This window comes from Morchella sextelata, assembly GCF_020137385.1.
Source record: "Morchella sextelata strain SCLS chromosome Unknown scls_13, whole genome shotgun sequence".
Classification (NCBI taxonomy): domain Eukaryota; kingdom Fungi; phylum Ascomycota; class Pezizomycetes; order Pezizales; family Morchellaceae; genus Morchella; species Morchella sextelata.
Genome location: NW_025408628.1, coordinates 1,549,086 through 1,576,267, shown reverse-complemented (window position 1 = coordinate 1,576,267; position 27,182 = coordinate 1,549,086). Strand labels below are relative to the sequence as shown.

General features: G+C 47.7%; 9 protein-coding genes across 9 annotated transcripts; 4 read left to right on the top strand and 5 right to left on the bottom strand.

Moving 5' to 3' along the window:
* Positions 1 to 974: 974 nt before the first annotated feature.
* H6S33_002834 (uncharacterized protein) lies at positions 975 to 3,508 on the top strand (the record flags this gene model as incomplete). The annotated part of the gene is made up of 8 exons (XM_044834214.1): positions 975 to 1,251; positions 1,303 to 2,083; positions 2,136 to 2,202; positions 2,262 to 2,420; positions 2,477 to 2,578; positions 2,643 to 3,038; positions 3,094 to 3,411; positions 3,488 to 3,508. 8 exons carry the CDS (start codon positions 975 to 977, stop codon positions 3,506 to 3,508), a joined length of 2,121 nt encoding a protein of 706 aa, XP_044692995.1.
* A 1,022-nt stretch (positions 3,509 to 4,530) lies between these two features.
* Positions 4,531 to 6,538, bottom strand: H6S33_002833 (uncharacterized protein; the record flags this gene model as incomplete). Its single annotated transcript, XM_044834213.1, has 9 exons — positions 4,531 to 4,687; positions 4,751 to 4,911; positions 4,971 to 5,081; positions 5,138 to 5,469; positions 5,534 to 5,685; positions 5,753 to 6,116; positions 6,176 to 6,230; positions 6,293 to 6,392; positions 6,480 to 6,538. The coding sequence occupies 9 exons, from the start codon at positions 6,536 to 6,538 to the stop codon at positions 4,531 to 4,533; spliced, it is 1,491 nt and encodes a 496-aa protein (XP_044692994.1).
* Positions 6,539 to 8,508: 1,970 nt separating this feature from the next.
* Positions 8,509 to 10,662, top strand: H6S33_002832 (uncharacterized protein; the record flags this gene model as incomplete). The annotated part of the gene is made up of 14 exons (XM_044834212.1): positions 8,509 to 8,610; positions 8,704 to 8,749; positions 8,872 to 8,924; positions 8,976 to 9,007; positions 9,071 to 9,108; positions 9,482 to 9,568; positions 9,633 to 9,819; positions 9,878 to 9,923; positions 9,973 to 9,989; positions 10,055 to 10,140; positions 10,239 to 10,290; positions 10,390 to 10,428; positions 10,488 to 10,554; positions 10,618 to 10,662. 14 exons carry the CDS (start codon positions 8,509 to 8,511, stop codon positions 10,660 to 10,662), a joined length of 897 nt encoding a protein of 298 aa, XP_044692993.1.
* Positions 10,663 to 11,204: 542 nt separating this feature from the next.
* H6S33_002831 (uncharacterized protein) lies at positions 11,205 to 13,287 on the top strand (the record flags this gene model as incomplete). Its single annotated transcript, XM_044834211.1, has 6 exons — positions 11,205 to 11,384; positions 11,440 to 11,500; positions 11,570 to 11,889; positions 11,955 to 12,464; positions 12,541 to 13,008; positions 13,117 to 13,287. 6 exons carry the CDS (start codon positions 11,205 to 11,207, stop codon positions 13,285 to 13,287), a joined length of 1,710 nt encoding a protein of 569 aa, XP_044692992.1.
* A 264-nt stretch (positions 13,288 to 13,551) lies between these two features.
* Positions 13,552 to 14,910, bottom strand: H6S33_002830 (uncharacterized protein; the record flags this gene model as incomplete). Its single annotated transcript, XM_044834210.1, has 2 exons — positions 13,552 to 14,370; positions 14,464 to 14,910. 2 exons carry the CDS (start codon positions 14,908 to 14,910, stop codon positions 13,552 to 13,554), a joined length of 1,266 nt encoding a protein of 421 aa, XP_044692991.1.
* Positions 14,911 to 16,685: 1,775 nt separating this feature from the next.
* Positions 16,686 to 17,466, top strand: H6S33_002829 (uncharacterized protein; the record flags this gene model as incomplete). Its single annotated transcript, XM_044834209.1, has 2 exons — positions 16,686 to 17,128; positions 17,205 to 17,466. 2 exons carry the CDS (start codon positions 16,686 to 16,688, stop codon positions 17,464 to 17,466), a joined length of 705 nt encoding a protein of 234 aa, XP_044692990.1.
* Positions 17,467 to 20,158: 2,692 nt separating this feature from the next.
* H6S33_002828 (uncharacterized protein) lies at positions 20,159 to 23,418 on the bottom strand (the record flags this gene model as incomplete). Its single annotated transcript, XM_044834207.1, has 11 exons — positions 20,159 to 21,117; positions 21,548 to 21,557; positions 21,675 to 21,690; positions 22,068 to 22,124; positions 22,197 to 22,241; positions 22,489 to 22,513; positions 22,585 to 22,753; positions 22,823 to 22,837; positions 22,905 to 22,932; positions 23,000 to 23,330; positions 23,403 to 23,418. 11 exons carry the CDS (start codon positions 23,416 to 23,418, stop codon positions 20,159 to 20,161), a joined length of 1,671 nt encoding a protein of 556 aa, XP_044692989.1.
* Positions 23,419 to 24,493: 1,075 nt separating this feature from the next.
* Positions 24,494 to 26,361, bottom strand: H6S33_002827 (uncharacterized protein; the record flags this gene model as incomplete). Its single annotated transcript, XM_044834206.1, has 6 exons — positions 24,494 to 24,767; positions 24,841 to 24,864; positions 24,938 to 24,945; positions 25,037 to 25,741; positions 25,841 to 25,901; positions 25,997 to 26,361. The coding sequence occupies 6 exons, from the start codon at positions 26,359 to 26,361 to the stop codon at positions 24,494 to 24,496; spliced, it is 1,437 nt and encodes a 478-aa protein (XP_044692988.1).
* An 80-nt stretch (positions 26,362 to 26,441) lies between these two features.
* H6S33_002826 (uncharacterized protein) lies at positions 26,442 to 26,678 on the bottom strand (the record flags this gene model as incomplete). The annotated part of the gene is made up of 1 exon (XM_044834205.1): positions 26,442 to 26,678. The coding sequence occupies one exon, from the start codon at positions 26,676 to 26,678 to the stop codon at positions 26,442 to 26,444; it is 237 nt and encodes a 78-aa protein (XP_044692987.1).
* Between the last annotated feature and the right edge of the window lie 504 nt (positions 26,679 to 27,182).

The following is a 27,182-nucleotide window of genomic DNA, read 5'->3' as shown; positions in this document are numbered from 1 at the left end:
TCCAGTATCCTGTGTTCATGAGGCTAGTAAAGAGGCACGGACGTACTCTAATCAAGCAGTACCGTGGTATTCCAGCGGGTTGCTCAGCCCAGGAGCAAAGGCTTCGAGGAGGCAAGCATAATCTTTTAAATGATGTTACAAGACGTGGATTTGACGCCTATAGGCTGTAATCCCGTCTCCCGTACCACGTTTCGCGACCATTTATGCTTGAGAAAGCGCTGTGATCACCACGGTTACCGTGATTCATAATGTGGCAGAGCCAGAAAAGAGTATCCGTTTGAACGTGTGGGTGACAAAATAATTGTGTGACTACAGGCTTTAGAGAGGAACGAGGCTCATGAAGTTGAGGTTGGGTTCGATCCACTATATCTGTACATGCAGGGAAGGGAGTGGTGCACAAGACGAATTTCCCGATTGCGACCGGCTTAGGCTCAGGGTTTCTTGAGAGGATATTATCTTGCAGGCATAACGCTTAGGAATCAGTTCTAGAATAGGTCACTTAGAGCGACTTTCCTATTCTTGCACGATCGTCAGAGGCGTTTCCGGCACACATCTCTCGGTGAGCGTTTTCTACTTAGTCACTTGTCACCCCAAACAACCATTACATGCTCGTGATCCCTGCTTTTAGCTGACAACCACCAGATGCAGGTGTTGTTAATTCTTTGGTACGAATATCTTACGCTGAATCCCGCCCTAGGGCTTGTATCTTACTAGGTTGGGCAATGTCAATTCAACAGATACTCTCCGGGCCTGTCACAGACAGTGCTTTGGATCAGGATTGGCAACAATAATCCGGTGCAAGTTACACCATATGTTTAGGAGTTCCAGAACGAATAAAAGTTTCAATTTCCCACCCAGGAAACAGTTCATCTACATTTCAAACCTCAGGTAGGACTTTCGCTTGCGACAGGCTTTGCATTCTTTATTTTCTATTCTATCGTAATTACATGTACTCCTATGGTCTGAGACCAGGAATGCTTTCCACGACTTTCTTTCTCACCTTGGCGACTTTGATCAGTTTCTTAACACTGCGCACAAATGCGAGAACAATATATCCTCGTGAGCTCGAGGGTGGAGTGCCAAGTAACAATAGTGGCGGAAACCTCCCAACTACAACCTATGAACTTCGACCTATCCGGATAGACCCGCTGATGCATGGTCTCAACCGACGTTCTGAAGTCCCACCACTTCAAGACTTTTCGAGGCTGGTTCCATCTGATCAGGAATTGATGATGTATGGCATCCCGCTTGGTACGCACCCTCCATCCACCCCGGCATGACCCCCGATTCTGACCTCGACAGACGATGGAACCTTCTTCGTCGCAAACCTGACCCTCAGTGCGCCTGAAAATTCCCGAATCCTCTTGATGGAGAAATTTGAAGGCCTTACCTCGGATGTCGACTGTTCCACAATTGGCGACCACAAGCTCTCCGTCACCTTGGTGGACGAGGAAGTGTTCTCGTATATCCAGATTTGGAGCTGGATCAACGAACGCGAGGATAATCAGTTTGTTATGATCACGAATCATGAAGGTTGTGGCCCTGCAGCGCAGCGTGCAGTGTTCTGGGTGCGGAAGGTGGACTATGTGGAAGAGGCGCTGAGGGTAGACTTCTATGCCGTGCAGACAGAGTGGGCGGAGGTTGCGGGAACGTATTCCATGGATTTCGGGACGATGCGGCTGGAATACGGCAATGAAGATAATGACGAGCATAGGGTTTATGGACCGCTAGAGAAACGGGGATTTGATCTCTTTGGCAAGATCAAGGGCGCCTTTGATGGTGCAGGGAAGGCGATCAAGAAAACAGTGACAAATATCGGCAAAGATATCAAAAAGACCGCGGATAACGTTGGAAAGGGTGTTACAAACATTGTTGACAAGGCAAAGAATACATTTAATAAGGTTAAGAATAAGGTAGTAAGTGTGGTTGATAAGGCAAAGCAGAAACTCGGTCAGGCTGTTAAAGCAGTTGAGAAGGGGGTTGGCAAAATAGGGACTGGAAAGCTTGGGAAAGATAGTCTCAGTCTCAACATTGCGGTTGGGAAGGCGAACGTGGTGAAGAATATCTACACGGGGAACCAAGGGTAAATATATTAATCCATCATTACTCGACTCTTGCTAATCACCTCCAAATAGAGCACAAATCGTTGATTGCCTCAACTGCTACGTAACCGGTAAAATCTTAATGTCTGGTAATATGCAGGTATGTAGCCCCCAATACATTCTAGCCCCGAAAACTGCTAACGAGTTAATCACATGCAGTTTGTGCAATTTGTCCCCAAATCCGCTATATTCGAAGTAAGGCCAAAGGACATTGGCACAACGATGAAGTTCAGGGTTTTTCTTCAGAAGAATGATGCCACGAATCCAGCATTCCAGTTCGAGAAGGATGTGTACTCAATGAACCTCCCTGCCATTAATGTAAGACATACCGCCTTGAAATAGGATAGCTCCCATTGACAAGCTCTGTGTATCAGATTCCGGGAGTCTTTGGCCTTGGGCCCAAAGCGGAATTAACTGTTAGCTTTCAATCCAACGTCCGTACCGATGCCGACTTTTCTTTCGGCGTCACAGGATCTGTACGTCTCTCCTCCGTTCCCCTCTAGCCTCTCACCCAACTAACATTTCTCCCCCTTCTATTAGGTCCCAAACAACGCCCTGTTTCGCAAAGACCTTCTTAACAAAAACACCCCTGGCCAATCTGGCAAATGGAACGGTGTCAAAATCACCCCTCTTCCCTTTGAGCTTAACGGCGGCGCTATCGACATGAGGTTCGATACCGGCACCAACCTCGTTTTCGGTGTCGGTGTCTCTGCCATAGGTGTGGGTTCCTATGATGCGGGGTTTAGGCTAAGGCTACCGCGCATTGGAATCGACCTCAAAACGGTCACAAATAAAAATGGAAAGCCGGCTTGTGCAGGGAACAAGAATAAAAGTCCAACTGGGGTTACAATGAAGAGTGATGCGAACATTGAGTTGGTGGCTGTGGCAGGGAAAGATACAATGACTGTGGGAAGTTTTTCAGAGAAGTTGCTTTGGGTGAGATATATAGCATCCCCGCAATGATTTTGGGTCGAAACTGACAGCGTTCTAGGCAATAAAATTCCCGCTCCCTTCAAAGTGTTTTCCTATCAAAGATAGCAGAGGGAAAACGGCGCCAAATTTCGCACCAACAAAAACTAAAAGCACACTTTCCAAGGGCATCGGTCTGTTGAAGCAAGTAAATTCTCTCAAGAACACCTTCTCAAACAAGAAAAAGAAGGGAAAAGCCGCGCCGAAGAAGACGGCACAGCCTGCTGCGAAGAAGGGGAAACCTGCTGCGAAGAAGGGGAAACCTGCTGCGAAGAAAACAGCACAACCTGCCGCGCGCAAGACGGCGCAGCCTGTTGCGAATAAGAAGAAGACAGTTGCGGTATGTATTGAATCACCTTTATTTGCGCTGGTTTGATTAGCCAAAAGAATGTCTGAACTGACACCCGACGCGACAGAAAAAACCTAAAAAACATTAAAAATGGCGAATAAGACCTAAAAGGTAGTGGGCCAACCTAATAAGCTCGGGTCTAGGTTTCCTAGAGGCACGGCGTAATTTCTCTTGGGTGTTATCATTTTTTGGAGTTTAGACTTTGTGTTGAATTTTGGGTATCGGGTTATATAGACATTAGGGTCTGATGCATTTTTAGATAGAGGTTCAAGGCGTTTTTGGGCATTTAATAGGCTAACATATGTTAATATTCTAAAGAAATGAATATAGACTCTCCTTTATGAAGCACCTGATTAACTCTTCGCCAATGGTTGCATGCAATTAATGAATCAAACAAAAAAAACAAAAAAAATGAACTCTTCGCCACCGAGCTGCGTTGCGAGTGATAACCCATGACCAACTAACGAATCGTTAACTTTAACTCAAAGCCTTGACACAAGATCGCGAGAAATCTAAACCTGCATCATGCAGACCACGGCGTATCTTGAGACTCAAAATCCTCCCAGCTGCCAGCCCTGTAGATTGGCGGAGCTAGTACCATACACTGCCCGTACATGTATGTCTGCTCATGATCAATTACTGATCACACCGGTGTGTGGAGGTGCAAAAACGGCATTTATGCGAGCACGGAGGACATAGAACAGAGTGACGTACCTATAATCGGGTATCCCGGATACATGTGTGCGGGCGAGCGGCGTGACAGTTTGGTGGGACATGGATGCTGGCTCATGCTTACCCTTCGCACGTCCGCAGCTAGATCGAGTAATCACGAGTGGGCCAAGGACGCCTCGAATGCTTATTCTTCGTATAACAATATTCATTGCATCTCATAGGACCCGATAACCGAGAAGAAAGACAAAAGAACCCTTGGTAAAAGTTCAAAAGATATATTTACAGAGGAACCCTAACCCTGACTAAGCCCCCCCCCAAAAAAAAAAAAAAAAAACATAACCAACCCCGCTAGAAAAGTACCTGGATACATGTAACTGTGCCCCAAATGGAAAAACAAGAATAACGCCGCAGAAAGAAATCACCGCGCATGGATTACCTTTAATCCTGTCTTGACCGAACCTTACAGGCGAAGCTCTCTCCTCTCAAAATAGGCATCCAGTGGTCAGAGAAGGCCATGTGGTCGTGGCCAACAGCGTCCAGCTCGAATCTTCTGAAGATTCCGGCGAAGGCCAGGTACAACTCGCAGTAAGCAAGGCTGTATTCTTGGGTTAGTATATTGACAGTTGCATAGATATAACTTCAATTATGGTGGACTTACTTGACGCCTAGACACTGTCTGCTACCAGCACCGAAAGCAACAACGTATTTCTCCTTGGTCTTTGATTCAGGTGAAAGCCAACGCTCTGGGGAAAATGTGTATGAGTCTGGAAAGATCTCTTCGTCATGGGAAACGGAGTAGTGATCAATCTCAATCACGGACTGACCGCGATATTAGCTTGGTACAGAATTGTATAAATTGTCTTGGGATGATGACTTACATCTCTAGGGAGATGATAACCACCGATCACAGCTCCCTCACGAGGCACTAGTCTGGGGCTTGCAGAAACAATGCCATATCCAAGCCTCAAAGCTTCTTTAACAACACCCCTCTGCACGCAAGGAATTAGTAAGGTTAAAGAGGACATGATATTCGAGTGGGTCATACCAAGTAAGGTAGGTTTTCAAGCTGTTCATATGGTAAATTATCGTTGATGTTCGGGATCGCTGTCTTCAATTCCTCGTACAATTTCCACGCGACTTCAGGATTTCTCGCTACCTCCAAAGCACCAACACAAAGGATCCAGCGGGTGGTGTGCATGCCTGCACCTACTACACTAACAGCTTCGTGGACTAGATCCTGTGGGTTCGGGTCGTGGTAGCCTTCCAGCATCTCTACAAAGACAGTTCTGTGGCCAGTCTTGACTTCTCCGTTTCTGGTTTTTTCGAGGATAGTTTTCAGTTGTTCTTCGGCATCAACCTCGAGCTCTCTGAATCCAGCTGTATAATAATTGAGAGATCATCAGTTGATTGTATGCATGAAGGGGGGTTAGCTGGTCCTTACCTCCGTCTGGGAAAACCTTCATTAGTAGCCAGGGAGGCAGGCTCTGGAAAGTCTTTGCAATGATTGGAAAGCTCTTCAAGACCATGAATGCTTCCTGCTGAGCGTCAAATGCAGACCCAACTTTCGACACAAATCCTTCGTTTGATAGGGTACTGTGTGTGTGAAAGCCAGTCAGCAATGAAGTAATGATCGGGGGGGCAAGTCAACTCATATCCTTACTTGTAAGACTTGGCGTATGCATATTCGGTAACAATATCGATCGTGAGTGCTACAAATGCGTTGTGGAAATTGACCTTAGAGTCCGCTTGCTCAAGCTCCCTAATCTTGTAGCATAGGAGGTCGCATTTCTCCTGGACTACATTCTCGAAGCCCAAGATACTACGCCGAGAGAACATCGGGTCTAGAACGCGGCGCTGTTTCCTGTGGATAATAGGGTTGATTGTACTGAAAGTAGAGTTTGCGAGACCGAAAAGACCGTAGAAGCCGGGATCTTTGGTAAGAGGAGACCCGACTTTGTGGAGCTCATGAAAAGCGTTCGAGTTCCGTAGACGAACTTTATTCGGGGAAATTCTGACAATGGGTCCTAAATTCTGTACGTTAGCATTGCTTGGTATGTCGAGTGACTTTATTCATTATACTCACCATATTTCCTGTGCAACTCGTCCATGTGGAACGTCATATCCCCCTTCTTAACAATCTAAATTTAAAAGTTTCAGTATAACCATCTATATCGAAGGTGCGGTATCTACATGTACTCACATCGTGATACATTTCATACACAGAACTCGCTGCCGCCAGCCTAGGCCCAGGGTATTTCGAGAGCGGATGAAGGAACAATCTGTATGTGTAAACCCCAATTCTGTAGACAGTCCATAAAGAGGTTAAGATTATGAAAGCTTCAAGTTTTGAGAGTGATAAGAGCCATGTCTTCGCTAGTGAGGCCCACTCGGCATATTGCTTGATGATAATATGGGTATCCATTGCGCTGAGTGCTGCCACGGACATACGAGACAGTATTCCGTCCAAAGGTACACCTCCCAGAGGTGGGGCATTTGCCTTTCTTATACCTGCTTATCGAGAAAAATTAGCATACCGTATGCTTTTTCACAAACGACTAGCTCCAATAATATCCTGCTATTGTCTCATCAATTGCAGGGCGTATGTGAGCACATGCGCGATACACGTTTCCCTCCCAATATGTGAGCCCAGTATTCTGGCTCAAAACCGGGGCCTGACGAATCAGATATCCTGAGATCTCCCGTGGACCAGGGTCTAATTAATATGCGCCATCTAAAATTCTCGCATATCTACTTTACTCGGAGCACTCTAGAGCAGAGTATCGCGGCCAGGGTTATCGCTGTAATGTGTGTTGTCCTAACGCTAAACCGCCGCTCTACCAAATCGTGAGAAGCGCCGCTGTCACGCTCTGCGCTAAGTAAAGTAAAGTCGTAAGCAAACTACTCTGGAGACCAAGTTGCGGGGGTATGGGATCAAAACTCGCTGTTCCGGTACCAATTGTGAAGCTAGAGCAGAGTACTGTACAGTTGCCCTCCGCTATACCGGGTGCCAAAAAAGCCACAAATCTGCTATAACAAACGGGTTTTGGTGATCCGAATCTGAATTTCACATAGAAAATGATAGAATTTTACCTGCTGTACCGAATAATCTGCTGTATCGAACGAGAAGTTTTGGAGTATGCAGGTTCGTTATAACGGAGGGTGACTGTATATGGGGTTGGTGCATCGTGCATGGTTTCTACTCCACCTGATGACGGAGGCCTCCATCTGAAGAAATGCTCATCGCTTAATCTCGTTAAGCCTACAGTCTAGCTATCCTCGCCACATCTGAACTTTACCATTCTTAGAAACTAGCGCATATTTACTCAAGTACTATGCCTTATGAGTGCATACGATCCGCAGCTGTATTGGAGAGCCTGGCGATATTAGCGCCACGTGTTCTGAAAAATGATAGCCGACGAGTTGACTCGAATTGGCAGAATCCATACCGTGAATTCATATCATAGTAAATACAATTTTGAACTTATCATTGTCCCTCGAGATTGTATCTCATCCTTAGCGCTATAGCGTTAATAGGGGTATATTTACCATAATTCGCCAGAGGATTCTGAAGAAATCGCTGGGGAGCAGGTCACATTTTGGGATACCCGAAGACTCGAGTACTCTCTACTCTACATCGAGTGCATATGAATAGATTCTCCGGGCATTTTTTTACTCATCCCGTTGATTGGTCGCTGCATCTTTGTAGTGGTGTATCCAACCAAGAATTCCCCGTATATGCAGGTCTGGTGAAATCTAGATGACGATCTACTATCTATAGTAGAGTCATTGTATTAGCCATTATCATGATGATAAGGTTGAAGCCGTGAGGGAGCTCGTTTTACGGGGTTCTTGGTGGCACTTAAAGTATGTATGATACGAAAGGCATGTAATTAAACTACCTACATTCTGACTATCGCCATCTTATGCTAAGGAATGAAGGAAAGCCTGTACTGACCTCGTACGGAAATATTGACGCTTGAGGCCCCACGAGGCCACTTAGTGAAACTAGAGGGAATGTCTCGAGGCAATTGTACTCCGGAGTCTATTTCGTCCTTGTGATAAATTCAAGCCATCGATCGGCTCTGAGTATTTTGAGGAGGGTGAGATGTTGATAATTGGACTATCTTCAGTCTAGAAACACTTACCACAGCCCAGCTGAGTATATCCCAGAAACAATTCTTTGCATGACTTCCAGCTATCCGAGACATTCAGTTTGGGGGCCATTGCGGCAAAAGATACCTGTTGATCGGCCTGCCGTGTTGGTCATGTCTTCTCACTCGCCGGATATCAAAAGTCTGACTGTGCGGGGAACTGAGACTTTTGTGACCACCCTCTCTGTTTCGATCGGCCTACTCTAGGCCTGTGGTGTAGGCGAGAGATGAATAGTGCAGCTGCGGCGCAGTATTTCATGCCTCCATGCCACGCGAGAGTGACAGCTATCTCCTTATCGAAGTCACGCCTTTTGAAGCGTATGTACATACTTCTTGGACTGATCTAAGACATTGTAAAATTAAAGAGGTAGGTTACTGAGTACATGTACCTACACTAATTAACCTATCGCTTGAAACTCAACCATTAAAACTAGTACCTCTACTAATCATCTGTGCCAAGGTTACGAATTACAGATATATCAACAATTCAATCATCCTGAACTATGGTATTGCTACTATCGAATGAGACACTTCGAAATTTATTCGGTGGTTGTAAGCCACGTAGCGGGGGCCGGAGTAGATGATTACCGGAAACACTGACATTCTGATTCTGATTCTGATTCAAAAGGCCCACTTCTCACTTTTCATCACGCATTTATAAACTGCTGCAGAATTTATCCGGTATATCATATGCTTTGGCGGCCCACCAATAGATAGAGGGGGGATAGTAAGGGATCCGAGATAACGCGAATTACTTTCATACGGTATGTACATGTATCTTTCCAATATTTCGAGCAAGGGGGGCTTTCTAAATTTAAAGGATCTAGCAACGATGGCACCATGGTACCAGGCATCGACTACCACGGTATGGTACCAAGGTACTGCTAGCTCTATCATCCCGTGTGAATCCTCCCGGGGCCGGGAATTACGGTCAATACATGCTCTACAAATACCTTGGAATTCAGGCTATCCGTTGCCGGTGATATTCCCGAGGATTCTAGTTAAGCTTTCTGTCAGGATATTCCCTGGAGAGTCCGCTTGTCGGGAACCATTGCGAGGCCAGTTATCCCTGAAGTCTGCTGGTTCTCGGCGAATACATCATAGCTTGAAAGATCTATTTACGAGTGCTGGAGTTTCGATATATTTGGGGAAAACACCAAAGTTTGTTATCAGCCTTCTTCTATTCTCACCGAAATCTCGTTTATTTCTGCCACGGCAATATAATTGCGGTCATGTAGAGATGTCTATTTGTTCCATCAGTAGCTACTGCAGGGAAACGGATAGCTACAGGGTACTGGCTGCATCGCTTACAACTCCCGCTAAAGGTAAACCCTGAAGTGATCGACATCCAGAGACGACATCCCTCTAATTAATACATATCCCTGGTAGAAGAACGTTCTCTTAAATCTCGCCAGGGATCTTTTTCGACTCTTGCTAGAATCATTTCTACACAGATACCTCAAGTGTATCTACAATATATATCATACTCCGTGGCCAATATGGTGTATCTGTGGCTGCATAAAATGAAGGGGATTGGTAGAGAGACCTGCAAATTTTTTCTTTCATCTGCAACTAGGTAGAGTAGAGTACGACGATACTTGACAGGCCCATTTTAAAGTTGTCCACCTGTCTAGTACCCAGAGCTGCAATCGCACGGCTATTACTCTTATTCACCGCTTGGTACCCACCCCTCCGTTCTTGTTACGGGATTAAGGTTAATTACTCATAGGAATATCTTCAAGCGAGGTTCCCGCTACGGATGTGATTAAAATATAGAACGCCTACTAACCGTCTTTTTCGATGGATGTTAGAATTAAGGCAATCAAGAACATGTTGTTTCGACGGATCCGACGGGATCGTCATGATGAACTTTCCGGGTCCAGTCCGGTCTGTAAAGGTTTGACGGACATGGATATTGATTGATTGATATTAGTTAGGGATGAGTGTCGACCGCTAATTCGCGTTTAATCACATTGAGACTGCTTTTATCTTCAGCAGCCCTGATTGGGAGAGATGGTCTTCTTAAATTTAAACCTCGGGATAACTCGTATGTATCATCCTTTTCCTTTTCTCTTGAATACCCGTAAAATCAACGAATCGGTCCCTAAGATCAACTACTCTATATACCTATTATAATTAAATGTAGGTATGCACTACTCACGATGCCGCCGCCACCCACAAACACGTACGATATCATTGCATCTTCGCCAATATCCATGCGCAACGGTTTTGTCGAGCGCACAGACCGCTTGCTTTGGTTCCTGGTTATGAGGGAAATCCTGGACCGGGCCCCTTGGGAATAAACGTTCATGTGGGCACTAGGATGGCGAAGAGCGGGGGATCTACTCTAACAGCACCTAACACCATGGATCAGATAGTCAGACGAGAGAGGATTCTTCTCACAAGGGAAATCGCTTAAGGAACCGAGCTCAGGCTACCGCTAAGATACCCGGGAGCCCTAGTGTTTCAAGACCCGCATAAGTACATGTGATACATGTGTGTATGAGGATAACGTGAACTAGGACCCCCGACAGAGTAGAAAACAAACATTGAGACTCTTTTATGGGATTGAAGCCTTTCCTCATGTGGGTATCCAGGTAGATATTGCACTCTATTGAGCTAGAGTAGCCATTGGTATAACATACAGTACTCCTGCAGGTTTGCACATGCATCAGGATATTCATACAGCTTTGCGTTTCAGCATGCCGATTTTTTTCAAAAATACCCGGAAGAACATCCCTGGAACGGGTACCAATAAGAGAAGTGGCAGCCATTATCAGGAAGGCAGCCATTATCAGGAAGATTGATAGTTTTTTTCTTAACAAGTGGGAAAAAAAATGAAAAGAAATTAGAAAAATGAACTTAGCCACCTCTTATACCCACCCACTACTTAACCACCACTGCACCCCCTCCATCGTTTGCCGACAGCAACAACAACCGCCGCATACGAACTAATTCAAGATGGGAATGTGGATCTACGAACCGAAGCCTTTGAGGCATGTACCGGGCACTACTCAATTATACGAGGGCGAAAGGTCCGAAGAGTCGCCAAATCAGAGAATCAATCTGAAGCGTGCAACTGGGAAAGATAGCAACATGTTACTTGTTCCCCAACCTTCAGACTCGCCCAACGACCCGCTGGTATGAGCTCCCGCGATGAATGGGGACTTCCATATCATGCTAACGACAAGTGCAGAACTGGCCCCTGTGGAAACGTGATCTCACGCTAGTGATTCTATGTCTCGCCGCAGCGGTTGGTAAGTCATTGGCCCCAACGACCTATAACATTAACATGTCCCAATACGTTTACTAACGTCCGATTCTAGCCGGAGTCCTTGGTCCCGCCGTAGCCCCCATCAATGCGGTTTTGGTCAAAGAATTCAACACAACCTACCACGTCGTGGCCAGATTCGCCGGCTGGCAGTTTTGGCCGGCCGCTGTTGCTGGACTCGTCGGTTCTGCCTTTGCCCGGGTTTGGGGGAAGCGGCCGGTCTACCTGTTTTCCATCATTCTTCTGTTCATTGGCGGGATCTGGAATGCGCTCGCGACGAGTGCGGATAGCTTCTTGGGCGCAAGGGTGCTTCAGGGTCTGGGGCTTGGGGCGTTTGAAACAATTGTTCCTTCGTCGATTGGGGATATGTATTTTGTAAGCTCACAAACAAAGCTATACAATATTGATGTCAATGAAGAAGACACTGACATGAGCGCCAGGTCCACCAAAGAGGCAAGAGAATTGCCTTCTACAACTTGAGCTTTCTGGGAAGCACCTACTTCATGCCCGTCCTCGGCGGCTACATCTCCATGCACCACGGCTGGCGCGCGCAATTCCAGATCATCAGCGCCTTCCTGGGCCCCATCGTGCTCCTGATCTTCTTCCTGGTGCCGGAGCACGCATACAACAGGCCGGCCATCTTCAACACCGACTACGCCTCCGAGGACAACCTGAGCGACCTGGACGAGCATCTTGGCCAGGCCAATGCTGCCGCAGTTCCTGATGCCGCGGCGAAGGAGGCCAATACTGATGCTTCGGAGGCACCTGTGGAGCCAGTGTCTCCCGGGAATGGCGCAGAGGTGAAGAAGACGTTCTTGCAGGAATTGAAGCTGTACAATGGCAGATTCTCGGACGAGAACTTCTTCAAGCTCCTACTCGCCCCGCTGGCCCTCTTCCTCTACCCCGCCACCATCTGGGGCTTCCTCTTCCAAGGCTCCTTCATAACCTGGGTCCGTATCTCCACCCCCACCCCACCCCCTCCCCTCCCCTCCAATCCCAATCCCAAACTAACCCCACCACCACCAGGGCATTGCCGTCTCCGTCGTCCTCGCCCAAATGTTCGCCGGCCCGCCCACAAACTTCACCCCGGAGCAACTCGGCTACATGTACGCCGCCCCCTTCCTCGGCGCCGTCATCGCCTACTTCACCGGCAGCCTGCTCAGCGACCACCTCGCCAAAGCGCTCGCCCGGCGCAACAACAACGTCTACGAGCCCGAGTTCCGCGTGCTCCTCGTGATCCCCGTCGCGCTCTTCGGCCTGCCGGGCCTCTACGCCTACGGCCACGTCGCCGAGATGCACCTGCACTGGATCGTACCCTCGGTGCTGTATGGCTTCCTCACGTTCGCCGTGGTCATGAGCTGCACCGCCACGTTTGCGTATATACTGGATGCGCATCGGGATGTGAGTGTGGAGATGCTGGTGTCGGTGTTGCTGCTGAAGAACTTTTTTGCGTTTGGGGCGACGTATTTTTTGGTGGGGTGGGTTTATGCGGATGTGAGTTGTTGCGCTTTCCCTTCTAGCTGGGTTTTGTGGTTTTGGGGGGGGGGGGGGGGGGGGGGGGTTTATGGTGGTGGTGGTTGCTGACAGTGTGGAATGATGTAGGGTCCGGCGAGGGTGTTTGACATCATGGGAGCGATCCAGACGGCCATCTGCTTCTTGTCCATCTTTATATACTTCTTTGGAAAGGTGCAGAGGGACTTTATGAACCGCCATAACCTGCTCAAGTGGCTCGGGTTGTATCCAAGGTCGGTCAGCAATATTGCTGTTGCCTGAGCATTTCATATAAAAGTTTAATTTTCCTTTGGTTCTTAAAAAGTGTATAGAATACCTGCATGAGTAATGAATATAATAAAAGTTTTACGAATATCTTCTGCTGGCTGTAACTGGCTGTAATCCGGCGGGGTGTGGGGTTAATACAAAACGGGCTTTATGAAGAAATGATTTGTTCATACGAGTAGAGTTTCATTCTCTGATGTTGAGATTCTTCACCTTCACATACATGATTAGTTATTCTCCCAAGCACTTCCCCAAGCTCCGTCACTCCCGCAGCATCTCTCCATACTTGTCCACAAACCGCTCCACCGCGTCCACAAACGCATCCACATGGCTCCTCTCATGCACAATACTCAACGACATGAACCCGCGATACGCAATATACAGCCCCTCCTCCAGCAGATGGAAAAACAGCAACTCCTTCACCAGCTCCGTCTCCGCCTCATCCCTCCCCGAATACCTAAAAGCCATCAAGCTCCCCATCCCAGTGATACGCACCTTCCCACCCGTCTTCTCCAACACCTTCTCAATCCTCGCCCGCATCTCATCACCAAGCGCATTCACCGCATCCAACACCTCGGCCGTCAGCACCCCCGCCGCAGCAACCCCGCCCGCCATGCTGAGGACGTTGTTGTTGAACGTCCCCGCGTGCTTCAGCCGGCTGCTAAACAGCTCCATGACCTCCCCCCGCCCGCCAAACGCACCAAAGCTCATCCCGCCCGCGAGATACTTGCCCAGCACCGTCATGTCCGGCTCGATGCCGTATTTCTTCTGCAGCCCGCCCCAGTGCAGCCGCGACGTCATCGCCTCGTCGAAGATCAGCACTGCACCAAGCTCTGTCGCGGCGGTCCGGAGGTGTCGTAGAAACTCGACAGAGGCCGGAATGCAACCCGCAGAGCCGAGCATGGGCTCCACCAATATCGCAGCGAGCGTGTCCGGCGGGAGCTGAGAGAGCTGCGCAGCAGTGCCGGCGATGTCGTCGTATGGTGCGATCACATACTCGTGTGGGATATTATGTGGCGCTGCCGCGCCGCCCGCGAAGCCCAGGGGCCCGCCGTGGTAGCCTTCGGAGAAGACGAGAATCTACAACATGCAAAACAAGCAAAACCGGTCATTACCACTCAGCGAATCGACCAACTACACAAAGAAAGGAAGAGGAAACGACCGCAACCACACCTTTTCCCGCCCGGTATGGACCGTCGCCGCCGCCAGCGCCATGATGCTTGCTTCTGTGGCCGAATTGGTGAAACGGATCTTGTCCAGCCCGAAGCGGGCGCGCAGGGCCGCCGCGAGCTCGCCCTCGCCCTCGTTCACGGCGCCGAAGTTGATGCCGTGATCGAGTGCATTGCGCAGCGCGGCCAGAATCACCGGGTGCGAGTGGCCAAAGAGGCCGGCGGTGTATTCGCCAAGGAAGTCGGTGTATGCCGCGCCGTCGACGGAGGTGAGGGTTACGTCGGCGGCGGAGCGGACGCAGAGGGGGAAGGGCGGGTAGGAGAGGACGGAGCGAGTGTTGCCGGCGGGGAGGTGGGAGAGGCGGGTGCTATGCTGGGCGTGCGAAAGGGGATTGGAGGAGGTGTAGTGGTCTTTGAGAGCTTCTACAGCGGTGGAGAGTGCGGTGGACATGGTGGGCTGAATCTTGTGGATAGTTATTGAGGTCTGAAGCTTGCTTCTGGAGCTCTATGCTGATATAGGGAGTAGCTTTATATACTCGTAGTAGCCGGCTCAACATGGCGACAATGCGTCTGAGGAACTGACCGAGAAGCGGGGTATGATAAGTCCTCGGACTCTTGCTATACTTGTTCCAGAAGGTCCGTAAGCACTGCATCGTGATCATCGTCCGACGGAGTCATCACTTCGGCATGCCGCAACCACGGCACCCAACCCGTTGGGGAGTTCAAGCATTTCTCCAATTAGCTCTGTCAGACATGCCCGATCGCCGTCAGCTTTGCGCAGTTCTCAGAAAGATCTACTACTCAAGCAAGACATGGAACGTGATATTACATTTGCGTAATCCCGACTCGGGCCGGGGCGGCAGGTCGATCGGTATCCCGAGCTTCATTGCTCACTCAGAGGACTGAGGGATTTTTGCTCTCCGTATCCACCTAGATGCAGGGCAAGGTCATGGCAGAGTAGCAGTAGCTCAATTCAGAGGGTCGGCAGAGTATAGTGCGTCTGTCGACTCGGTATGAACACCGTTGAAGGGCCCATGTCGGCCCGAGTAGTCGGTATGCCGAGTTGGGTCCGGGTGAGGTGTTGGTTGCAGAAACAACGAGTGCAACCAATCCGAACCCCAATGAAAAAGTGAAAATGGAAACGAATAGAAGTAATATGACCACACAAGGAGATACAGAATAGATACTACGGCCTCTGAACTATATTTACCACTTTTTATGACTTCCCTTGCTCTTTACTACTGCTGCGATTCTCTTTGGTATGCTGTCAATGATTTTATATACATTTTCCCAAACTAGCCTTTCCCACCCCTCCCTAGCTTGGGCTTCAATAACTTTGATGTTTTCATTCAGAGTAGCCTCCCTTCGCTTTCCGGACTTGTCAAAAGGCATGATGGCTAGGGAATACTCGTGGGGCTGTATTGCGGGTGTGGGGACACACTCGTTGTCACGCTACTCGTTGTTTCCTCACTTTTTTTTTCCTGCGGGTGGTTGGTATATAGGCACTACTGCCTGCTGTGAGCTCTTCGTATCTCTTTCATGAGAGAGATGAAGAGACCCCCCTTTCCGTGGTAGTTGATTGGGGGAGTTGGTGTCAAGAGTTCTGTTAATTCCAATGGCTGATGCGCGGACGATTGCATTGGAAAGCCCATGAGAGTTTCTCGTTGTATGCCATTCCTGAGGACAGATCTGCGCCGCCTATTCCTCGCAGTTGTAGCATAGACAATACTCAAAAGCCAAAGCATGACAGCTCTTCTAAGGCATGTTTTACCACAATACGACAAGAAAACCATTGATTTCAACCTCTCACGCAAAGTATGTTCCAGTTAGTCCGTCATAACCATAGTCCGATGGAGATGTGTCGAATGAAAAGTCCACAAGCTTTCTCACAGCCATAGCTATGTATCCCGCCCACTAGATGTATCTACTACTACTTGTGCTTTTTAACAAGCCTTACCGCTGCTACATCTAAGTGCTTGAGCTTATCAAAAACTAGAGCCATAACCGTCCGATTTCACTTTGCTCTTCCCGTGCGGTGTTTCGCCAAGGAACGCGGTGATTCGATCATTGAGGCTACCTATCGATACGGGCCACAGCCTATCACGAGAACTCAACCTCTCTCCCCCCACAACCCCACAACCCCACAACCTCACATCCTCACCACTTCTGCAAATACTCCCCACAACTCCCCCTCCCCGTCCCCACCCCCCGCACTCCCCAGCCAACATGGCGACCCAGCGCCCCACCCCCTCCTCCGACGCCGCCACCAAGCAGCGCATCATCAACCACATGAACACCGACCACTCCACCTCCCTCACCGACTTCCTCCAGCACTACTCGCGCCTGCCCCCCTCCCTCGCCGCCACCGCCGAGCTCGTCGACATCTCCCTCACGCAGCTCACCATCTCCTCGCGCTCCTCGCCCACCGCCACAACAACAACCTACATCCCCATCCGGCCCTCGCCCATGGCCTCCTACGCCGACGCGCGCGACAGAATGGTCTACATGCACCACGAGGCCCTCGAGGGCCTCGGCAAGAGCCCGCTCGTCGTCGACGTCTACGTGCCCCCGCGCACGCCCGTGCAGTGGCTCACGTTCCTGGGCGTGTGCTTGGGCTACTACGGGTTTAGCTTTAGGAGCAATTTTGAGCCCGGCGCGGCGATTCATGAGTATGCTCTTCTCCCCCCCCCCCCCCCCGCGGCCAGCCAGCGTGTCAGCAAGAAGCTAATGGACGGACGGTCACAGTTATCTACTCGCCCCCTTCCCGACGTTCGCGGCGCTCTGCGCGCGCTTCCACTTTGAGTGGCTGTTCCTGATGCTCCTGATCCATGTCGCCGAGGCGGTGCATATGGCGCGGGGACGGCTGCGCAGGCACCAGACGCCGAGGTTTGGGGGTGTGTGGTGGATGTGGGTGGTGGGTACGTTCTTTGAGGGATTTGGAAGCTTTTTGAGGTTTGATCAGGCGGTGGAGGGGGTTAGAGAGAAGAGGGCGAAGGCGACGCATTAGGTGTAGGGTAGTAGGGAGGAGGAGGGGGAGAAGGGGAGGAGGGGGGGAGGGTATATAGAGGTAATGAAGCTATTATGATGGGATTTGGGGTTCGGTGGGTCATGTTGAATTATAAGGGACAGGGACAGGTAGGAATGCTCCTTTTGCAGATCTTGTAGATCGCAGAGTAAGAACAGGTATTGTACGAGAATTATGACATATCTACTCCAACATCTTGGGAAAGCACACGCCAACTGGTAGTAGTAGATATAGCTGTTTAGAAGACTTTATCTTTCCACCACCAGTAACAGCTATCGCCCAAACCCCCCATAAATAGTCCCTCAAATGAAGATATCGATGTCAAGCTCAACATCAACCGTGCTAGCTATAGTGCGCAACCAATTGCAACGAGAGCTTTGATTTTAAATTTTTCAAACTTCACTTTGAGAGTCCGGAGTACTACTGTGGGCAGAGACCAAACCAAATTTTATCCGGTCCGCCAACCCCATCCTCCATTCGCCCTTGATCCTCACTTGATCCTCACTTTTAGGGACCGTTCTACTCCCCAAACCACAAGAACCAAGCTCAAACGTTACAAATGCGTCAGGAGACCCCCAGATACGACAACAGTAGCCCCCGCGCGCGCATATTTGAAAAAAAAAAAAAGGGTATGGCGCGAGAAGGCATAGGGGGTTGGGGTGTGTCAACGTCAGAGGAACCCTTTTTTTGTATGGGAATTAGAGAAAAATTCCACAGTTAGGCTAGGCGCTAGTACCATTGTGTGAGTAGCTCTCCCAATTTCTACAGATTTGATTGGCTGTAAACGCCGAAGTTTACATACACACCTACCCCCACCATAGCTTCTCGAGCCATAATATTTGAAAGGAAAACTTAGCACAGACGAGATCGACAGAGCCCGAAGCGTCGATCAGTAGTAAATATCACCAAAACATATAATGGAATACAATGTACTCTAGATAAAACCAACACCACCCAGCCAGTGCCCGCCACAAACGGCAACCAAATTTAAAGCCCACACCATACATTCCCCCCCCCCCCCCCCCCACAACAAGCAAAACACAGCACTCGAACCCATTACCCCGTCTCCTTCGGGAGCATAAATAGAAAAAATCCGCCTACTTATGTACGAGTACAGTAAAGTCTCGTTAGTCCAGTAGCATATGGTCAGAACGTCACATCGTGTGCTACGTATTACTATTTAGAATAGATATGCTTTAATCGAGTATAATTACACCCATATCCACGGTACTTGACTGGGAATTCGAAATGGCAAACGATGATATACTGCTATCGATAAGATGCCAAACACTATAAAACAAATATTATTAGTGCTCGCTACATCCAAGCCTACCTATATGTTTCCCCACAAGAGAAACATATCAATCCCCTCCTCTCCTCTCTGGGGATAGAATAGGTCACATAGGCACACCCACCTACAAACGAGTGCCTAGCATCGATACTTAACCCCGGCCCCCCAGCCAGTATCGGCAGCGACCCTTCAAAGCACCACAACCGGTCTTCCCACTGACCCCCATCACCGACCCGGGGTCGTAAAGTCTCTATGACCCTATCATATGGGTCACTACTAGTAGCGTGAAAGCACTCTTGGTGGGAGTTTGGCATTAATTAGTCATCCCATATAATTTCAGAACTCTTGTCAGCACAAAACCTAACTAGTGAGGAGCCAAGCTTGACCGCCGGTGACCTATCAATATGACCCCCTCCGACCTGGGTCCTAAAAAAACCTCTACGACCCCGACCCCTTCCCAAAATCTAGCGACCCCGGGTCGCTGCCAACTGCCCCCAGCCCTGCCGTGCCCAAGCAAAAAACAAAAGCCACTAACCCCCCCGCCAACGCCATACCCCAGCCTAGTGCCATCCCCACCCCCTCCCAAACCAAGAACAAAAAGAAGAACCTCCGATGCGGGGAATCGAACCCCGATCTGCTCGGTGAAAGCGAGCGATGCTAACCGTTACACCACATCGGATGTGTTGTTTGTTGAATTCTGGTTATACCTAAAGCAGTGGGGGGATGATGATGATGGTGGTGGTGGTTGGAAATGATCGCTGTGCAACATTTCACGTCAACGCTGTCTAGGAGTCATATGGCGCTGACTCACATCCAACGGGAGAACTGGGGTTTGAGTCCTGTAGGGTGTGTTTCGATTATTTGCCTTCCATGTAAGAAGTTTGGAGAGTCCTGAGAGTCAAGGTGATACCACTCGTCCCGACAAGACAGCTTCCTTAGCATACAAACCCTTCAAAATCGATGCTAGGAACGTACATACTTGTACTTTATATAAGTAAAACTTACAATGCAAACGACCGATAGCCACTTTAAGTAGTAAACGTTTCCATACCAAACCATATGTACGCCCATACATCATAGTAATTTTCAAAAAAAAAAAAAAATATTGAACCAGTAACGCGCATGTAAACAAAAAGTACTGTTACCCAAAGGCTCTTCCTAAAATTCATAGTACTCAAAATCATAGTTCAGGTTTCCCTCCCTGCCCAAGACCCGCACCACTCCCGTTGCTGAAGCAAACATTCCAATAGATTTCTCATCCGTAACTTTGCCCCATTCCAGCCTTTGATTGGGATATTAGCTCCCCATTCAATCAACAGAGAAATTATTGTAGAATTACCTTCCCCCCATTGCTACGCGAAGAGGTGTATGCCCAAATGAGTCTCATGTTGATGGGATCGCATTCTTCTCGGTTAACAGGCGAACAATCTCACTAGAACCCTCTGATATTGCTAGATCAAGAGAGCTCCGTCCATTTGCATTGATAGTCGTGACATCCGCGCCGCTATTGATCATTTGAATGATCACTTCCTGACAATTTGACCTTATTGCCTTATCCAGCGGGGTATCCTCATCATCGTCGTAGAGTGATAGACTTGCACCTTTCTGGAGCAAGAGTTCGACCATCTCGCTAGAACCAATAGACGCTGCAAAATGAAGCGCGGTACGCCCTTCAGGCCCTTTAAAATCAACATCCCAGCCCTCCTCAAGTAACAACAAAACAGCCTCCAGGTTCCCCATGATGACCATATAGTGAACCGGGGGAAAGTTAAGGGCATCGCGATATAAGATATCTGGAGAATGTTTAAGTATGACAAAGACTAACTCGATATACCCTCTCCTTATTACTAGGCCAACCAACGAACGGAGAAGTTTCACCATTTCGTTGTAAATAGCACTATATTGCCTTACTGCTATGTGAAGTACATTCGTTCCGTTGGAGATTCGAAACGGGATATCAGCACCGTTTGCAGTCAGAAGATCAATAATCTCCTCATGACCAGCGGATGATGCAGCGAGTAGTGCTTTGAATCCGATAACCGATATAGTACTGGGGACCTCTTCTAAAAGGCGGAATTTGCCTAATATACATGCTGACTGCAGTGGTGTGCTATCTCTCGTACAGACTAAATCTACTATACTTGCAGTATCTCTATCAATCGATATGTTCGGCCTATACCGAAGTGCTTTTAGCTTCTTAAGAAAAACAAGTAGGATATCCACTGTCGAGCTTTTTTCGCAATTTTTTAGGTGAGAACCCAGGTAGTATGCTGCGTATTGGACCAATCCCATAGATATATTGTGGTAGTTAACACCAAGCGATAAGAACGTAAGACATCCCACTGTCAAAAGATGTTCAGCTTCATTGTCAAGGATGATGCGATTCCGCAACAGGTACTCTTGAACAGTGTAATGAGCCAATCCAAGAGTTTTACTGTTCTGGTCAATTATAACTAGACTGGCGCATACATCAAGTAATGTTGACACGTCCGGTAAATCGGTCTCGTCGGTGTAGTCCTGATCTAACTCTACGGATACAGCCTCTTGCAGTTCATTGATTGTAAGAGTTCTTCTAGCCTTCACAAGCCATGAAAGGATTTTCATAGCTAGTTGATTGCAAACTCTCGGTTGTTTGCGGATTCGATCCATGACTCGGTCATAAGTAGGGTCCAATGGCCTCTCCCCAGATGATGCGCTATTGAGATTCGAAAGTTCGGACAGAATCTGCTTCAAGGTTGTCTGCTGGCATATGTGCTCGATATGGAAGCGTACAAGGAGAAACCTTTCATAGGTTCAAGGTCAGCGGAGGCTACAATTAACGATTTAGACAGGGGAAAAAAAAAAAAAAGGTCAGTTGAGGAAATGTGATCATTGTCACATCTATGATATATGTACTTACACCCCCTTGGCGCAATCTGTAAGCTCAGAGATTATCTTGTCTTCACATCCCCCTTTCCGCACCAGGCGCCTCGCACGTGGATTGTCTTCGATCTTCTGCCGGATATACACTCCGATATCTTCTACTTGGGCTAAAATTTCCAGCTTTACAGCATTTTCAAAAGAAATTTGAATATCTTCTGGATATGGCCGACTTGTTATGAATAGACCGAGTCCATCCCCTTTGAGCCTGTGAAATAAAGGCAAGAGGCCCTTCCTCTGATACTTCTGATCGCATTCGTCCAATGCATCAAAGACTAAGAATGTTCGTCTAAAGCTACTAGAAACTTCGACAAATGCTGAATATACTTCCTCGAAGCTTGGATTATCCTGTTTGGGGTAATAGGTATCATACAGCTGTTCGAGTGTTTCCGGTAAGTGATCCATTTGACGGGCGAGTTGTCTAACAAGGCTGCGGAGAACGTCAGTTGGTCTCTGCTGGTCTCTCTCGACGTAGTCGAAATATATATATGCTACCCCGTACTTTTTACCTGATTTCTGGGTTGTCAGGTAGTCGATTATCGAAGAGCTGTGGATAAATGTCATTAAACTAGGCTTCTTAAACAACTAGGAACCAAAATCCGCTTAAATCTAGTGAAAGATAATGAACTCAATAGCGTCTAGAGGGGGCAGAAGTACGCCTTGGTAGATATAAATTACAAACCTAACCGCACACTACCCACTGACCACTAGAGGCCGTTGATCACTTTACAGTCTAATAATATCTCCCCTGATAGATTTTGACCGGATTGAAGATATGAGAAATTCATCAATACCTTATAAATGTTTTTCCTGCTCCAGCTACTCAACGTATTTGTGGTTAGTTCTACTTTGACCCGAAGCTAATGAAAACACTAATGACTCGAACATACGAATTCCATAGCCCCAAAGCATCAAATAATCAGGCTGATCTTTCAACCAGTTCTTGAATTCTGCTGTTCCAAAAATCCAACCCGTCGTGTGTTTTTGTCTCCTTCCACTAATTTCGACATGCTTTTGGGCGAAGTTTCCGAAATATAACCAATTAAGTATCTTGTTTCGCTTTTCCGCTAAGAATCAGCCAACGAATTAGAGATTATTCCCCTATATCTTCGACGGGAATGTACCTACCAGCCAACCTACTATCTATCTGAGAAGTCAGTACCGATGATTCGTTCCGGAGCTCGTGGATCATCTAATTCGTATCTCGGACGCATCCGTCAATAGTTCTTGATAAGGCACTAACATACACATGCCTATCAGCGAAACATATAAATTATAAACCCATCGGGATAAGATTTAACTAACAAATAATCAGTTGTCAACGCTAGATTGAACAAGCTCTTATACCGTTCTATACTATCGATATATTTAAGGGTTTCTTTCTCCTTGAGTGGCCACAAAAGATACTTCACCATTCCCCGCAGCCCCGGTTTAGGTTCCAACTTCCTCTGAAGTGTTTTTAGTTCCAACGCACACCCCGAAAGCGGTCCATTTTGGTCATTAAGTCTCTGCAGTGCCGCGGATCGAAGCAACCCGTCGCCACGAGCATGATCCTGTAAGACGAAAAGAACTTGGGCGAGGGAATGTAACTCATCCACGAGCTTTCGGAGTTCGTTCGATGCGTCTTTAACCCCTCCTAAGTAATTATAACCAAGAGAAACCAAGGCTCCGGTAATTTAGATAACTACAATGATACTTGATGCAAGACCTATGGCTTCTGCCATGATTATGGGTGCTTTATTTCCCAGCAAGGTTGGTGTCAGAAAAGACGGGAAGCCGGTGCTCTTATACACTGAAGCACAGCCTGAGTTGGGTACCTGAATTGTAATGACAAAGCGAGACTTGGCAATGAGGCTGAGAGAGGCGCTAAGCAAAGTGAACAAGTTGCAGGTACTTTAGTTAAAGTACAATAGGTGGCGAGCTTAGATTAAGAGGTAGAGGCTCTCGAGTCTCCTATCCTCGGATTAGAATCATCATCAATACAAGTATCTAACTTGGTAAACTATGACTTGTTTTAAAATGTAGTTTGAAAAAAAATATTTGTATGACTCCGATGCGGGGAATCGAACCCCGATCTGCTCGGTGAAAGCGAGCGATGCTAACCGTTACACCACATCGGATACTACAGTCTAACCCAGTTTTAATTATAAAAGGTTTAGTTTAAATGAGCCGCAAGAATTCATGAGATATCACTCGAGTTATCTAATCGCCTTTTTCTTATCACACGTACTAGTCGACCGATAAGAGACGAGTGTGTCAATTTCAAATAAATCCCTTTTGTATACGAACTAGAGAAAATGCCACCTTTAGCCTACAGAGACATTAGCACTGTTATGGTAGTAGATCCTCCAGTTTATATATAGATTCATTGGTTGATACTTTAAGAAACGCCGAAATTTACACGCCTGCCCCACAGCTCCTCAAGTCATCTTCTATGTACCTTTCTAGGAGGGCTAATCTTGGACCCCTCCCCAGAATAAGACTGTGAGCCCGGCTAGCTCGTTTCTTCATGACATCCCAGGGATTATTGATCTCCACTCTTCCAAGACTAGCATCTAAACTTGATATTGTAGCCTCTGAAAATATTCTTTTGCCCTTGATTTCCAAGCGTGCATGTACTATTTGTACGGGCTTAGTATGTGTGTACAGTGTACATGCGTAGTAGTTCGTTTCGTATTCCGTGATAAAACAAGCGCCTGAACTAAGCAGCAAAAATTGACTTGGACTCAGATGCCCCTGGGTAAGATATATATGCAATGTATCATGCTTTACAACTTTTGTGCTCCATAAAGAGAACCCTCAATTCAATATCTTTCCCCCTCGATCGGACACTACCCAATCGATTCCGGTCTTATCTTTCATCTGTTTCAACACCACAGCTTGCGGTACCATCAATCCTGCACCGCCAGGTATATTCATTGCGCCCTCCAAATTGCCAATTCCGACCAGCATACCGCACCAACTTAGCCGCTCTTGCACAACGCGAAAAACAGCGGCTCCAGAGTCTCCGCCGGCACAGAATGGTTTATCGCCGATCGGCAAGATGAGTTCGAGCTTTGCTGGCGGAGAAAAGCTGTCTGGACGTGTAGAATTCGGGGCGCCCCTCAAAAACCTTTCTCCGCGTTGATACATATAAAAGCATGTACCATTCACTATTCCTCCTCTTATTCCTGTTGATGCTCCATCTTTAGCAACTATTTCACCCCCTTTCACACATGTGTTTGGCCCCAATCCTTCTTTTACCTTAGAGCCTGTCTTCATATTGAGAACTTTAGCGATTCCGTACGAATCAAGTTCACACCAAGAGCCGTTTGTGCCTGTCCAGCCATCGTTCATCTTTACCAGTGCCCAATCCTCCACCCAACCACCGGGATCCGTACCAACTCCATATGCAGCGACACTCCCAATGTCTCCAAACTCTTTCTTTTTCACTGTTCTATTCCAGGAATCTATAACCTTTTCTTTATCTTCAGGGCATTCGGTTGTAACATTTTTGCTTTCGCTAGACACAACCGCATACCACCGAAGGATGTCCAAGCCACTTAGAGTTTGGATTTTTGAACCCGACTGGTCATTTTTATCCTCTGAATTGATCGCAATATGGCCTGCGGTTAAACAATACCCGAATCCAGCGTCTGAGGTAGGTCTCATAAATATCCCAACGCTCCCTCTTTCATTGGCTCCCGTTCTGCTGATATTGGAACCATGTGCTAATGGTTTTTCCACGCTATAGTGAATAGGTCGAGGCATCCTACATAAAGAGTAGACTCTTTCATCTCTTTCAAAGATCTCTGTCAAGCCCAAACCATCGAATAATCGCCTGTTCGCTTCCTCGCTGTGTGTTCCCACGTCACCAATATAACCTTTGGCCGTAAGGATTGGTTTCTCCGGATCCATACACAATATATCGAAAATCTCATCAGAGACTACGAGGACTACCCTAATAGCAAGCGCCGACGAGAAGCCAATATCCACCACCGTGATACCGACAAAAGAAGGGCCAGCCCTCTCGGGAAATTTGTGATTTTCGATTTGCCACTTCACCGCCTGGAAGTCTGGATCCGTCGATTTATCTTCTGTAATTGGTAAGAATCGCGGTATCCATTCTACCGTACAGCCTCCTTGGAAAGGAAATGGATCTTGGACCTTGACTGGTTTGATTTCATAAGAGGACCAGATGCTAGGTGTAGGCTCGGGTTTTAAAATACTACCAGCAACACCACATGCTTGATTAGATTACCAGAGTATAAACCATCTGACCAATAGAGGCATCCGGGGGGGAGTGGGGATTTTTATCGCTACCTTGCGCCCGTTAAAACATGATCTATCACCAAAAGACTTCTAAAGTAGATATGTCCTTCTTTAAAATCGCACAAAAACCTCTTCACACCTCTCTTAAGGAGCGAAGAGACCGCGTCTTGATAATCTTGCGAAGCATTGAATATGACACCGGAGGCCAATTTCGAGGGATCGTACTGTGATATGAGTATTTTTGCCAGAGAGAAAACCATCGAGCAAAATTGAGCGCCTTCGGATATCGATTTTAGGAATTCTATCGGATGCGTGTAAAAATGATCCATATCCGGTTGACTCAAGTCCGGCGGAGGAGAAATGCGAGAGAGTGATTTCTTTGCTGCTTCGCCTATGCGGTGCCAGGTTGCGGCCATGTCGCGATTCCAGATCACACTGAAGACGGGGTGAATAAGGTTGCGGGTTGACCTCCACAGACTCCCAGTAGCTATATTCTCTAGATATTCTCAGAGGCGTCATTTATAAATTTGCACGTGCTTTCGCGGTTTAACGAGTGACTCTCTGATGATGCAATCTGGATCTGGGGTATCCGCGGATCTGGGGTATCCGCGGCCGAGGAGCCCTCTTCGGGAATAACATCCAGATGATAAGCTTTTGTGGTCAAGCAAACCAAACCAGATCCCTCGATAAGCCAGGAAAATCGCAATTTGCCTCCCTTGAAGTCATGATTCATGACGGGTAAAGGCTTGACTGTGGGTACAGGGTGGAACCTTAATAATAACGGTGCATAATCGGGAACCGAAAGCGCGGTTATGTATGGGGGCCATGATTTCGTGATTTGAGATAACGTGAAGCTAGTCTCTGTCGGAGCTAGCCATGAATATCGATTATCCGCTGTAAACAAACACCCATGGGTCCATCATCCTTAATTTTCTTCTCAGATCAGCTTTGGGGAGGATGAACATGGTGGGGCGCCGAGTTGTACTTGCGACTATCTTCACAACCACTGCGTCCTGCTCATCGCAAAACACACCGGGAGAAAAAAGATCACTACTTTTTATTCACTATATTTCCAATCGGTCAACTTTAACCATCCTAAAATATATCGGGGCGTAACTGTTTCCATGAGACGGGATTATGCTTATTCGATAGTCTCATGGGGTGGCGAATGGCTTCGTAGAACATAACTCTTGTGATGTCGTATAGGCAGCAAGAAAGTGAGCTGCGCTTTAGGGGG